The sequence below is a fragment of the Ambystoma mexicanum genome, chromosome 3q, assembly GCF_040938575.1.
Source record: "Ambystoma mexicanum isolate Mex_15411 chromosome 3q, UKY_AmexF1_1, whole genome shotgun sequence".
Lineage (NCBI taxonomy): Eukaryota > Metazoa > Chordata > Amphibia > Caudata > Ambystomatidae > Ambystoma > Ambystoma mexicanum.
The window spans coordinates 793,724,017-793,737,392 of NC_090926.1; the positions used below are offsets into that span (position 1 = coordinate 793,724,017).

A 13,376-nucleotide genomic window follows, 5' to 3' on the forward strand; every position below is an offset into this window, starting at 1 on the left:
GTCTGTCTTTTCACTCCCTAATCAACCAAGAAATTGCCTGGCAACAGGAAGCCCCATTCTACTGGCATTTCACAACATCCACCAACCTCAACCAGGAACAAGAGAGCTACCCACTTTGACTCTCAACAAATTTTACAAGGGAAAGTCACACCAACCCCCACCACCCACCACTTCAGAGAATGCAACATTGGCACATTAATATCCCCTCACCAGACGATCGACAACTGATCACTACACCTCTACCGCTAAGGTACACACCACAGCCCATGGCCAGCACACCTCAGTGCTATGGCGCACAAAGTCTCCTTTCTGGACACAATGATGAAGAACACTTCTCATATACAGAGCTCACCGTTCCTCCGGTCTGCATGACAGCAATCTTACAATACAAAAAAGGTAGCAGCTGCCCCTCTCTCGAAAGAACACGGCATGATAACCTGTTCAGCCGTTTGTATTTTTGGAAGAAACTCGGGGTTGGTCACCCTAAGTTACCTGGGGGCAACCAGGCGTGGACTCCCTGCTCACTGTGCTCAGGGAGGCACAGCGCCACCTCACTGATGAGGCCCAACAAGGCTGAAACACGTGCATGGGCTAGCTGTTGGTACTCTTGTTCAGAGGGGAATTGCCATAGCATTTTTGTGCTGGACTACCCATGTGGGCGGGACGAAGACTGATATGCAAATGGATATTGCCCATCGTTGAAAGGTACAGTGAGCAAAAAACAGATGGCTGCGAACTCTCAAAGTGGTTAATAACCACTGAACAGGTTATCATGCCGTGTTCTTTCGAGAGAGGGGCGCCTGCTACCTTTTTTGTATGACAGCAATCTTCCGTCTCAGCCTCACTAACCTCCCCCTCCTTTTCAGAGCCGCCAGAGCACGTGGAGACCATGAAGGTGGCAGCATTGCCTGGTACACATCCTAATAGCATCATGTAAGATAGCCCCGGGGGAGTGTGGCAGCTTGCAGCCTAAGCTTTTTCTTCATACTGGGCTGAGAACACTGCCAGAGGGTTCAGGAAAACTGCAGTCTCAACATTTGCCTTGAACCTGGTTGGGGCATTGATATGTGCCAGGCGAGTGTGGGATGGTCCCTGGAGGGTAGGACCACTGTTGATCACACTTCTCTGATTGCATCGACCTAAGGGTATTCACGACTGCCGGGGAGTACAGGGTTACCACTTGGTGTTCGGGAAACGGGTCACCCATCACCGTGCACATAGTACCTGGCTGATGGGGTGGGCAGGAAGTACAGGACCCACCCCTTTGGGTGTCAGCTAGAATGCACCCAAGACCTTTCTTCGTACCTGATTTAGGGCACTGACAAGTGCCAAGGAGTACGGGATCAGCTCCTGGGGGTTTCCCTGGCGCACCAGCCCCCACAGCTCTGATTGGCTCTTGTTCTTCAGCCAGCCGGTGACAGTCTGGAATCCGGAGACAGGTGGCATGGTGACGGTCAGTGTCCTGCAAATGGAAAGACAGAAAAGGCTAGACTGGTACGCTCTGCAAGGCTGTGAGTGAGGTGAAGATGGTTTAGGAATATGGATGGAAATGTAAAGAGTTGATCTTACTGAGCTACGAAAATAGTGAGATGTAGGCATTATGACAAACAAGGCAATTGCAGGCACCAACAGCGCATATTTAGTTTCTATGCAAAAAAGTTTTAGTTCTGCCTTAAGTATGCTTTATCTCTCTAACTATACGGATCTTGTGTTCATACATTATGCTGATGCATTTTTCTGTCACTCAGACCTGTCTTGCCTTGCTATTCGGTGTGTGCCTTTATCATCAAAGAGTGGCTGCTGGTGGTCTCGGGGGTAGGGACCAGCGTTGGGGGGATGCCCTTGGTCCCAGAGTTAGGAACTGGCATTACCCAAATCCAGGAGAACAGGCCCGATTGCTTAGATTTGTTGACATAACGCTGGCTCCTAACCCTAGTAGGGGGAAATCCCCCAATTAGATATCAAGCTTAAGCCGGATCCCACAAGTATCGCCACACATGTATAGCCTGCTCCAGCACTGTAGAATAGGCTACGCCGCCAGCTCTGCTTTGACTCTTTTACATTCAATGCTGTTTCCATAGTTAGAAAAATAAAATGTCTCTTGGTATAAGAGATAACAAGACACTTCCTTCTATTCTGTCTGTGTCACACCAATAGGATGAAAAGAAAAAGCAAGCCGCCTCAACCCACATAAGAAACCATCACTGACTTCACAAGCCAGAATCAATACCTCACATACCAATGCCTACATATCCCAAGGACAGAATGGGGCACTGTCATGGCATGTAGTCCAAGCTCTTCACTGACACATATCATCCAAAAGATAAGGTGGGACTGCTGGAGGAGGCATCCATAACCCCCACCGCTGCCTCCATGCTGATGCTTTTCCAGGACCCACACCTCCATGATCCCCATCTCCTTGCAGCTGCCCTTCCAACACATTTCCATCTGTAAAGCAGCTTCTACTGATCCCCTGACTCCCTTCTCATGAAGACTAATACCATCTACCCGACCAATCTCTATTTGTGTATAGAGATCTCAATGTCACTTGGCCTAGTAAGGTCATTGTCTCTGTCCTCCCTCTGGTCCCCTTTCCTTGCCTCGTCGCGCCTTGAAACACTTGTGTATAGGCGCGTTACAAATGCCATATCATATCATATCATATTGAGTCGGGCCTCTCGTTACCCGGTCTCAGAGACGGCTTGGAGCATTGGCACCCTATGGAAATGTCCTCATTCAATAAATTGAGAACGAACCAGGGGGCCAGGATTTTGTGATCGATCCTCTCCCGCCAAAATTGCAACTTGGTATCGACTCATTTGCTGCTAGGAAACAGAATAAGACTTCTTTATACGCGCTCTCTTGGCATCTGTAACCAGGCTTCCTGTGCTTGATGCCACATTACCACCAAAAGGAAATTATTACAGTGTGCACTAAAAATAAGCATACCAATGAACAGAAATACACAACACTTCTTGATGCTCAATTCACAAAAGCTTGTCACAGGACCGCAGCCAACAGAGAAAGATTGCGCCATTCGCGCCACAAACCTGTGAAATATCCATCTCACTCTGACCCGCACATGGTCGAACTGGGGCATGAAATAGTCTCGGGCACCAATGAAAAAGTGGCCCACTGTGGCAAATGGCAATTCATTCCTTTTATGACAGACTGCTTGAGTAGCACCCAAGAAGGAGTTTTTTGATAAAATATTATGCCAATTCAGCAATTTAAAGAATATTTATTCAGCACCAATGGTCAAAGCTACTAGCCACATAGTGAAGTAACTCATCAAACTGACCCACATTGGCCAAAATAGTGGCCCAATTTGGCCCAATAAACTGGCCCACACTAGCATTTTGCTTTTTTGGTTTGCCCATGGGCCCGAAGCAGGCAAATCTCCGAGCAAGAGCTCTTACTGCATTGTGTTATTACAGATTAAACTATCATGAAATTAAAGATATTTACTGTCATACTGCATTACGTTTTCTGTTTTGTTTACAATTTTCCTTACTTGAAACTGGATGGGACTCAATGGTATCCTTTTTGGAATGCTGCGTGAAGTATACCGCTTAATTGTTTCACTTGGCGTTTTTTTGATTTGTGTATCCTGTCCCCCTTTGCCCTTGTTGGTTTGCACATGGCCACATGTATTGAATCGCCATCTTCAAATGTTGTAATCCACATGGTTGTACCCCCCACCCCCAAAAAAAGTTATTTACATGTGGTGCATGGTTGTCTTTCAAATGTTGGATATGTTATGTTATTTTAGTAACAGCCTAAAGCAAGACCCATGGTCGAAACACGTGTCAGCTGTTCGGGAATGCATTCAAAAACAGGATTTATAATCAAATAGAAATCAGCACAGTTTTTGGCTATGTTTCGATTGATCAGTTTTGTCTAAATGACACAGGGGGCTTGGTGCCTACCCACGTAACCATCTGCAGCAGATTTGGCCATCAGCAATTAGGTGTATTGAATGATAATTGACAAGCACTTGAGGTTGTAGCATATACGCCCTGTACATATCTAATTCACACCTTCATAGGCGGCCAACAGTAGTTATCTGTAGATACACCAGTGCTCTAATGTAGCAGTGCACCCCCTCATGTCAATTACTTCCAAACTATTGCTTTGCTTGCCTAGTGGTGGGCCAGTAATGGCGGCTATATTCAAGAAATGGCTTCCTGAACTAGATGTCATCAGTTATAAATAAGATTGGCCTTTTACCAGGCTGCATATCCGGAGCCATTTAAGTTGTTTTCGACACAGAAACCAATCTATCCTTTCAATACATCTATCTACTGCTTCTCCTTTGGTCTGTGTTTAGACACAAAAGATGTTGCCACCCACATCTTCAGGCTCCACTGTTTAAAGAAACACAACGAGCGACGCTAACCTGATTTATGCCGGACTGGTATTCTTAAGATTTTATTTGTGACTGGTGTTAATTCGAATCGCTACTCATTGGGGTCTTCAAAATGTGTTTTTGCTCAGAACTAAGATGCCCACCAGTTAACATGGATGGGAGAGTGTGAACACAGTTCCATCTCTGGAGCAGTTCAGATCAGAGTTCCCAAAAACAAGAAAACCATCCAAGACACCTGGGTTATAATTCATTTGGAAGACTCAAAGTTAGATCTCTTGATCAGAGAGTATTTCCTTACCACTTAACTCTTGCCTAGTGCCCACATCCGACACTCATCAATCTGGCCTGCAGTCAACCACAGGAACCACTTCATTGATTCCACAGATCCATCGCCCACCCACGAAGCCACACATTGGGAGACGAGAACAGCACGGCACCTGATATACAGAGCGTGAAGGCCCTCATCAGTTTACAGTAGCCATGGCAACTTATGCAGCCAGGTCAGCATAATACTATGCAGGCAGCATCCAGGTATCATCACCACTTCTCTATGGACCATCAGAAGCCAGGCATAGCCAGAGTCTGGAAAGCAGAGCCCAGGGGGCAACCTGCCATTAGTGACCTGGTTTGGGGTTTGGGTTGGACATGCTTTGGGCTGAGAGCAAGCAGGAGAAGGTGAAAGAGTTCTGCAAAGAGCATGGCTGGCCCAGAGGGCAAGGAAACATGGTATGCAGTCTTTATATCAATATTTTATGTAGAATTATTATATATCGAATATTTTATAACAAAAACCTTTATGGAGCATGCACTTAGGGTGGGTTAAATCCTGTGGGTTAAAGGGTTGGGGTGGATTTTTCGGGGTGGGAAATGGGGGTTTGTGCAGGGACCCTCACCCCCAAAAAACAAAAAAAGTGCTTTCTTACCGGTTCAGTGCGACGGTTTTGGCTCCCTGTAAGTCTTCCACTTCCAAGTAGACAGTAACCGTAGAGTGTGCGGTGCTGTTGCCAGCAGGAAGCAAGGTGCTGACGGAGGACTTGGTGCCACGATACAGGCAAAAGCGCTGGCACTGCCCCAGGGAACAGGTCTCGGCCAGCAAGGTATAGATCACTTGCCCCAGGCTGCCATCCTCATCAGTCCAACCTAGGCAATGATAAAAAGGAGAGCGGTAAGGGAGGGATAAAGAAAGATGCAGGGGGTGCTAAGAACACAGGGAGGTGCACGAGTGCTATTCGGGAGAGTTATGAGGGGGCTTAGGGGTGGGCATGGTAGAGAATTATGGCCGCTCGCAACATGAGGGAGGAGGAGTTGTTTTGGGGATTGTCATGGCTGGTTATGTCCAGTTGAGGGGGTAAGCAGGGGTGACACTCAGAGAGCGTCCTGGCAGATCCTCCATCTGGCAGAAGAGGAAGTGTTATTGGCAGATAATGAAAGTAGAGTGTGAGTCCATGGAGAAGGGTGGCATATCCAGAGATCCACCGCAGCTTCGGACCTCAGGGAGAAGAGGTAGTACTTAGAGAAGGGTATGGTGGCCAGTTTCGCAGGCCGTCTCCTAGCTGAGAAGGAGGAATGGCATGAAGAGAGAAAGATTTGGCAGGCCATAAATAACCAAACTGAGGTGGAGGCAAGTATGATACGAGAAGACGCACAGTGCATGTTAATTGATTTTGAAACTTCACATCCGTAAAGCAGTAGCAAGCCCTATTGCAGTGCTTGGCCGAGTAAGATCTGAGGTAGACAGCGAGGTGATACTGAGAGAGATTTAAGGAAGATAAAGATATGAAGGAGAAGGTGGGACTACTGGAGAGAATTATAGCAGACCATGAACTAAAGGAAAAGACGGGGGTTCGGAGAGAGGGCCCTGGGTGGCAGGGACGTCATTTCACCAAAATGCCAGGTGTAGCGGAAGTGACATTACATGACCCTTGACCCCTGATGACATCACAGGAAGTGATGTAATTTGACCCCACCCGAAGTGATATCGCGGGAAGCGATGGAACACTACCTTTCACCCCTTGACAAAACAGGAAGTGGCAACACATAGCATTGTACACTACGAAAAATATGGTTACGATATCACTATAATATTTACCATTAAGATCAATGTGTATAGGCCCATATTACCAAATGACTGTGAATGCAAGCAGACGTCCATGACCAAATGATAATGATGTGTTATTATATTGCACTTACGCCTAAGTTCTTTATATAGAAAAAATATACACCCAACATCACCCAACCTGTGTTGGTACTCATTTATCGACCTCAGAAGGATGAAAGGGTGAGTTGAGGCATTTAAGTACAGACTAAATCAGTAGCTCACCCCTGAAGTGTGCCTGAAACAAACCGTTAATGAGTCTAGCAATTATTGTATAGAATTCCAGAAAGACACATTATTTGGTATTCTTATTCTTTCTTATTTAGGGTCAGTGCTGAAAGTGTTAGACTTGTGGCACTCCCTTTTCCTTTTTTCTTCTTTTTTTTAAGAGGCCTGAACAAGAAAGCCAGCCACTCCAGAAGCAAAGAGCCACATGGTGCTGCCCACAGCCCAGGAGCTTGCATTACAACATTAGAGGTTGCAAGGGAGACCACACGGGTAGCCAGGGCAAGCCCTAAATGACGTCCCTGCTGGGGGGTCAGGAGGCGAGAGAGAAAGTGGAGTAATGCTGGAGGAGCATTATGCAAGATCTATCTGGCTTCGAGGCCTCAGGAAATGTAACACTCACTGCTGACATCGGTTTCTTGCTTGTAGGTCACACATTCGAACCCCAGCCGAGCACCATTATCTAGATAGCATGTCCAGGCTGGTACACAGGCGGGTGTCTTTGCAGTGGCTAATAGCAATCCCTGGAATTTAAAGCCGCACACAAATACAAAACTGTGGCAGTATGTGGAATCTAACCACACATCATGTTCTGTATTATTACCACTGTGCTAGGTCATGACATTTGAGAAGAAAATGAAATGGGGGGTATGAAGCAGTGGCGTGTCCAGACTCTTTTGAATGGTGTGGCCCAAGTGGGGCACTGACCAAGTGGGGCACTGACACTGACTGAGTGCAGGGGTATGGATATGATTGGTTAATACCCAGAGGTTTCTAAGCGTGGATCCGGGGATCGATCCTGTGTTGCTTTGCGTCGTCTTGCTTCCAAGGCGAGCATGTTGCCCTTGAGCTATCCTCCCGAGACATGAAGTACGAACGTACACACATAATGATCATAGTAGGAAATTCATGCTGTGGGATCGATCCCTGACGGTGCGCTAATGACCATCCTGGAATGCTTCCAAAACCTGACCTGAAAAATATAATTCCAAAAACCTGGCAGCGAGATGATCCTGCCCCCTCAAACTTCCCACAAAGTTTGTGAATGACTGTATGAATTAGGATTAGACTTTGGGGGAGTATCTCGCGCTCAAGGTCAGTCTTCTTAATGTGACTATTAATGTAGGTCAAACAAATGTTCCAAATGTCCAAATCATATAAGATGTGAAGTTTTTATTCTCCAGTAAGAAAACCAGCAGACACGTGTTTCGACCCCTGGTCGTTGTCAGGGCTGTCAATTCCATGATTAAGACATAAACCCAATAATGATAATTTACATTGCATTCAAACGGTACACACAGTCATAAAGATACATGTATTGTAGGGAAAAAATGAAATTGGATGAGTCATATCTTATTGTGTCACACACCAGGTCAGAGATGTAGGGTTGGAATCAGTGGTGGATGATAAATTGGTTCTTAAAATGAAAGAAGGGAGAATTGCATTAAGCAATGTGACAATTTTTTATGGCCTCCCATTATGTTAATTCCATCCCAATATTACGTCATTAAGTGATTATAGAACTATAACCTCTCAACACCTTATGTATCACATTATATATCCTGTCATTCATTAGTGCACAGTTGACCAGCAATTGAGGTGCTCGTGAGATATCCAAACAACAGAATCCGATATAGACAGTATGATATGAGGTTATAGTTCTTTAATCACTTAATGACGTAATATTGGGATGGAATTAACATAATGGGAGGCCATAACAAATTGTCACATTGTTTAATGCAATTCTCCCTTCTTTCATTTTTGGAACCAAATTCTCATCCACCACTGATTCCAACCCTACATCTCTGACCTGGTGTGTGACACAATAAGATATGACTCATCCAATTTCATTTTTTTCCCTATAATACATGTATCTTTATGACTGTGTGTACAGTTTGAATGCAATGTAAATTACCATTATTGGGTTTATGTCTTAATCATGGAATTTACAGCCTTGACAACGACCAGGGATCGAAACACGTGTCGGCTGGTTTTCTTACTGGAGAATAAAAACATCACATCTTATATGATTTGGAACATTTGTTTGACCTACATTAATAGTCACATTAAGAAGACTGACCTTGAGCGCGAGATACTCCCCCGAAGTCTAATCCTATTTCATACATAATGATCATAGTTTAGGATAATGGGGTGGCACCTGGGGTGGCCAGTCAGATTCCAGGGGTAGTAGTACGTGCCATCCTAGGCCACTCCCTCGACACGTCTCTGGTATGAAGTAATTTAAGAGGTAAGACTGGCGGTTTGCCATTCCAGGTGACAGGATGACAGATACACAGGGTGGCACTGGGAGAGAGGCATGGCGTAACATGGCTGCTTTGCTACCACTGCCCTTCTACATTCGAACTCATGCTGCGGTCAACTGGATCATGACACACAAGACAAAGAGAAGCAGGAGTCCTATTTAGACAGGAAAGAGAAAGGTCCCACTTCCAAAAATTGAGAGTGTCCTGCCTGAGGCCAAACACCAGAGGCAAGGCATTCCACATTATGGCTGCCTGCATCCAAAGGGTTCTTTTACCCCTTTGCCCTATTCTCGGCCTTTTATCATAGAAGGGGGAAACAAAAGGACTATGGGCCTCATTACACGGATGGCGGAGAACCATGGCGCTATTAGCGCCATGGTTCATGCCGGTAAAATACCGGCACTGCCTTGGCGGAAAGGGGAATTACCGCCCCATTCCAAGGTTGGCGGGGCGGTAATTCCCCCTTCCACCAGTGCCCTTCCCCATTCCCATTTTTGCCCCATAGAGCATAATGGGAATGGGGAAGGCGCTAATTACGGTTCCGCAAATTGTGGTACCGTAATTAGCTCCCTGGGTCCCTTTGCAGGTTGGTTTTTAACGCCTGCAAAAAGCAGGCGTTAAATTCCCCAACCCGCAAAGGGACCTTGTAGTAAGGCGGTAAGGATTTACCAGTACCGGTAAAATACCGGTACCGGTAAACCCTTACCGCCATCCGTGTAATGAGGCCCTATGGGTGAGTGGCGCATATTTGCTGGGGTGTAACGGGTGCACCCATGGATGATAAATACAGGGATATGCTCATAAAAAGCCCAATGCATGATTCATTGTAATTAACATGCGATTATGTCAGATCATGAGATCCTTGTGACAGGTGAGAAAGAGGGGCACCATTAGGAGGGACCTCTGGACGATCATATGGAGACAGAGCAGGCGGGTGGTGCTGCAAGAGGCTTCCAGGTGCGATGGTTGGAGCGGTGAACTAGGATTGCATTTGGGCAATGACCTGAGCAGTTGTAGGACACCATCGTCTCCAGCAGGAAGATGTTCTTCTCGGGATAGAAACCGCAGCTGCCTTTGCTGGGTGGGTTGTTGGTGGTCAGAGTGATACTGGACCCACCCCACAGGTGACTGCCGGGCTGGAATACCGCCACTGTGAAGGTGTAATTAATTCCATCCTGCAGGACCCCCTGACGGATAACGAGGTCCCGGTTAGCATCACCTGTCGATGTGGTAACATTGTCCAAAGTCAGAGGTTGACCACTTGAACTCTGGGCTGTCCATTTATACTGCAAGAGAGAGAGAGAAAAGACATCACATCAAAAATCATATGCAACATCTACATTGGACAGAACAGACCATCTATATACCCTGACGTGTGGAGATAGGTCTGCACTTTAACAGAGCAACAGCACTCAGACCACAATGCCTGCATGGAAAGGGCAGTGACCCAGGAGATTCTGGGGTGCTACCGTATATGAAGCAAGATCATTGGACCAGAGGGGATAATACAGTGGACCTTCGATGAGGCAGAAAAGATGTCCAATGAGAGATGTGAGGGCCATGATGGAACGTAATAGCCCAAATGCACAGTTCCGATGCGGTGAACCATTGAAGTGCAGGAAAGGACAAATCTGGCCAGCAGATCCAGTGGCCACCTGACTTTTGAAGTTGACCAGTACATTTGCCAGCTTGTTGACAACCAACAGCCGGTCTTTATGCCGCATGTCACCCGGGGGGATAATAGTTGGCAGCATCCTAATAGCTTGCGGTCACTTACCTGCGTGGCATTGTGGCAGTCTTCACACTGGGCTGAGAGTGTGACGTGGACGCTCCTGCTGACTTTGTAACTTGACATGACACTGCAGGAGCGGCACTCCAACACCACCGGGAGGACGGCACCAGACTGGATCCAGACCTGCAGATCAACAGACACACTCAGAGCCCTCACCAGGGGTGACTGTGGAGAGCAATGCACACAAAGTCCCTACATCACAGCAAACATATTATCTAATATTGTCATTGTTCACAGAAAGCAAATTCTCCAACATTGCTTGTCATCGGAATACGCAACTCCTATAGCAGTGCAATGAGAAAGCAATCCGTCCAAATATGCCTGTATTCAGAGCAATCACATTCCACACTGCCAGCGAGCAGAAGAAGGAAGTTGTGCACCAGGGCTTGTGACCAGAGAAAGTAACTCGGCCAATAGTTCCTGTGATAAGAGTACATGCCTCATTCCACAGTGCTTGCCAGCTTTCCAAATGTCACATCGCACACTGATTGCGACCACAAGTGGCACTATGTCCCTTTGCCACACTACCTGCAATCAGAACAAGCCCCTTATTCCGCGTTGCCAGAGATCAGAGCGAGGCCCAGACCATCAGAGCGGGTAACTTGTCCAGTGGTGTCTGTGATCAGAGCAAGGACCACATCCCACGCTCAGGGCATTCAGAGCAAGTAACTCTCCCTAAACGACTCCCGGTGATCAGAGCAAGCAGTGCACCCTAAACTGCCTGCTAGCAGAGCTAGCACCTCTTTCCACTGCCTGTCATCAGGTCAGACATTATGTCCAACTCTGCCTGCAATCTGAGCAGGCAAGCACACATCACTGTGAGAATTTGTCTACATGCAGGATTTTTCATGTTTGTTTCTTTTTTTTAAGATATTTTGACTGCACAAGGTACCTTGTAGAAGAATCTGTGGTGTACAGCGGCGCATGTGCATGTTTCACGTGGTTCTAGGTGGCCATCTTGTGTAAATCTACTCAGCACAGTGAGTAAATGGAAATGCGCACACTACACCCAGGTAAAATGTTGGCACAAAGATGGAGTGGATGTGTGTGTGTGTTTCTTTATTTTAAAATGGTGGCAGACTTCCAAACAGACCTCGTCAGCTCATCCTTGATGGGTTAAAGCTAGGATCGGACTGGGGCATCAAATTGGCTCGAGCACCAATAACAAAGTGGCCCACTGTCACAAATGGAAATTCGTTCCATTTGTGACATACCTTTTTGAAAAGTACCCAAGGGGTAGCTGCTCAGTAAAATGAGCTGCAAATTGTGCATTTTAAAAAATATTTGTTTAGCAACACTGGTCAAACCTCCTAGCTAACACATGAAAGTGGGGCACTTTGTCCAAAAAACGGGGCCACTTTGACAAAAATCTAGCCCACACCAGCATTTTAGGCCGGCACTTGGGGTATTGCTCTAATGTGAAAAAGGTCAGTCTGAGCCTGGATCCAGTGTTAGTTTTGCGTTACTGGATCCAAGACATGTTCATTCACTTGATTGCATTGATCCTATACAACAACATGAAGGATTTTAAATATGTATATGTATTCCTATAATGTCACAGTACCTACACCCCACACTCATTTCTCCTTTCCTGTCTCTTAGGGCCATATTGTACTGTGTGCATTGTGGATGCCAGCTATCTTCGTGTGTCATGCACAGGCTGTGCTCTCTTAGGTAGGTATGACAAGCTGGGACCTGGATCCATGTAGGAAACCCGCTCGTCCCAGACACCTAACCCACTTCAGCTCATCATTCCCTAGGTATCAGAATCCATGAAAAGTATATTTGTATTTGTATATTGTATGTAAAGAACAGGGTTGTCACATTTGATCAGAAATGGCGCGTGCAGAAGGCCGAAGCATTCCCCCGAAGACTGCCTATACGATAGCACAAAGATGAGAGCAAGCGGGGAGCCAGAGTATGAAGCTCTGAACAAAGTAGGACATAGACCAGGGACAAATCCAAACAAACAATACTAATACATGAAACATCTGGTGAGATACAAAGATTCCATTAACCTAGGGGGGCAAGTGCGTTAAACTAAAGAGGAGTACTGTACCAATATACAATATTACCTTATTACATTATTATGCAACACGGGAGGGATGGGGTCAGCAAGTAAAGATGGGGGAAGAGTGCAGAGGAAGAGACGGGGAGCAAGATGGTTAGTAGTCATAGATATGGGCAGTCTGGACCCGAGGAGCAAGACCATTCATAGCTTTGTAGACTAGCAGAAGGAACTTGAAAACCGAGCGGTTGTGCATGAGGAGCCAACCAGCATAGTGCTGGATGTGAAGGGGGGATCTGTGTAGGTTGTGAAGAGTGCGGGTAGCAATGTTCCAAACTTTGGCTGGAGAGAGGAAGGAGTAGTGAGGAAGACCAAGGCGTAGGGATGAGCAGTAGTCGAGTTTACTGAGCATGAGGGTGGAGATTAGAATTGTTCATACTGTGGTGCGTAATGAATGGATGCATTTTCTAAATGTTGAGTGGGTTATTATGAGCAGCAGAGATGGTGTTAGTAATGAATAGTTGCAGTCGCCAGTGACTAGCAAATAGGACCACAAGGTTATAACCTTCTCTAGGGGAGAAAGAAGGTTCGGCAGAAAGGAAATAGGAGAGGGGAATGTAGGC

General features: G+C 46.4%; 1 protein-coding gene across 1 annotated transcript in view; it reads right to left on the reverse strand.

Moving 5' to 3' along the window:
- LOC138583003 (polycystin-1-like) overlaps positions 1–13,376 on the reverse strand; it is a 569,194-nt gene that overhangs the window by 259,825 nt on the left and 295,993 nt on the right. The window contains exons 18-21 of the mRNA XM_069654860.1: positions 10,731–10,868; positions 9,957–10,239; positions 5,293–5,509; positions 1,306–1,462 (exon numbers count right to left, since the gene is read on the reverse strand). Coding sequence (XP_069510961.1) covers positions 1,306–1,462; positions 5,293–5,509; positions 9,957–10,239; positions 10,731–10,868 — 795 coding nt within the window. The remainder of the gene's footprint in view (positions 1–1,305; positions 1,463–5,292; positions 5,510–9,956; positions 10,240–10,730; positions 10,869–13,376) is intronic.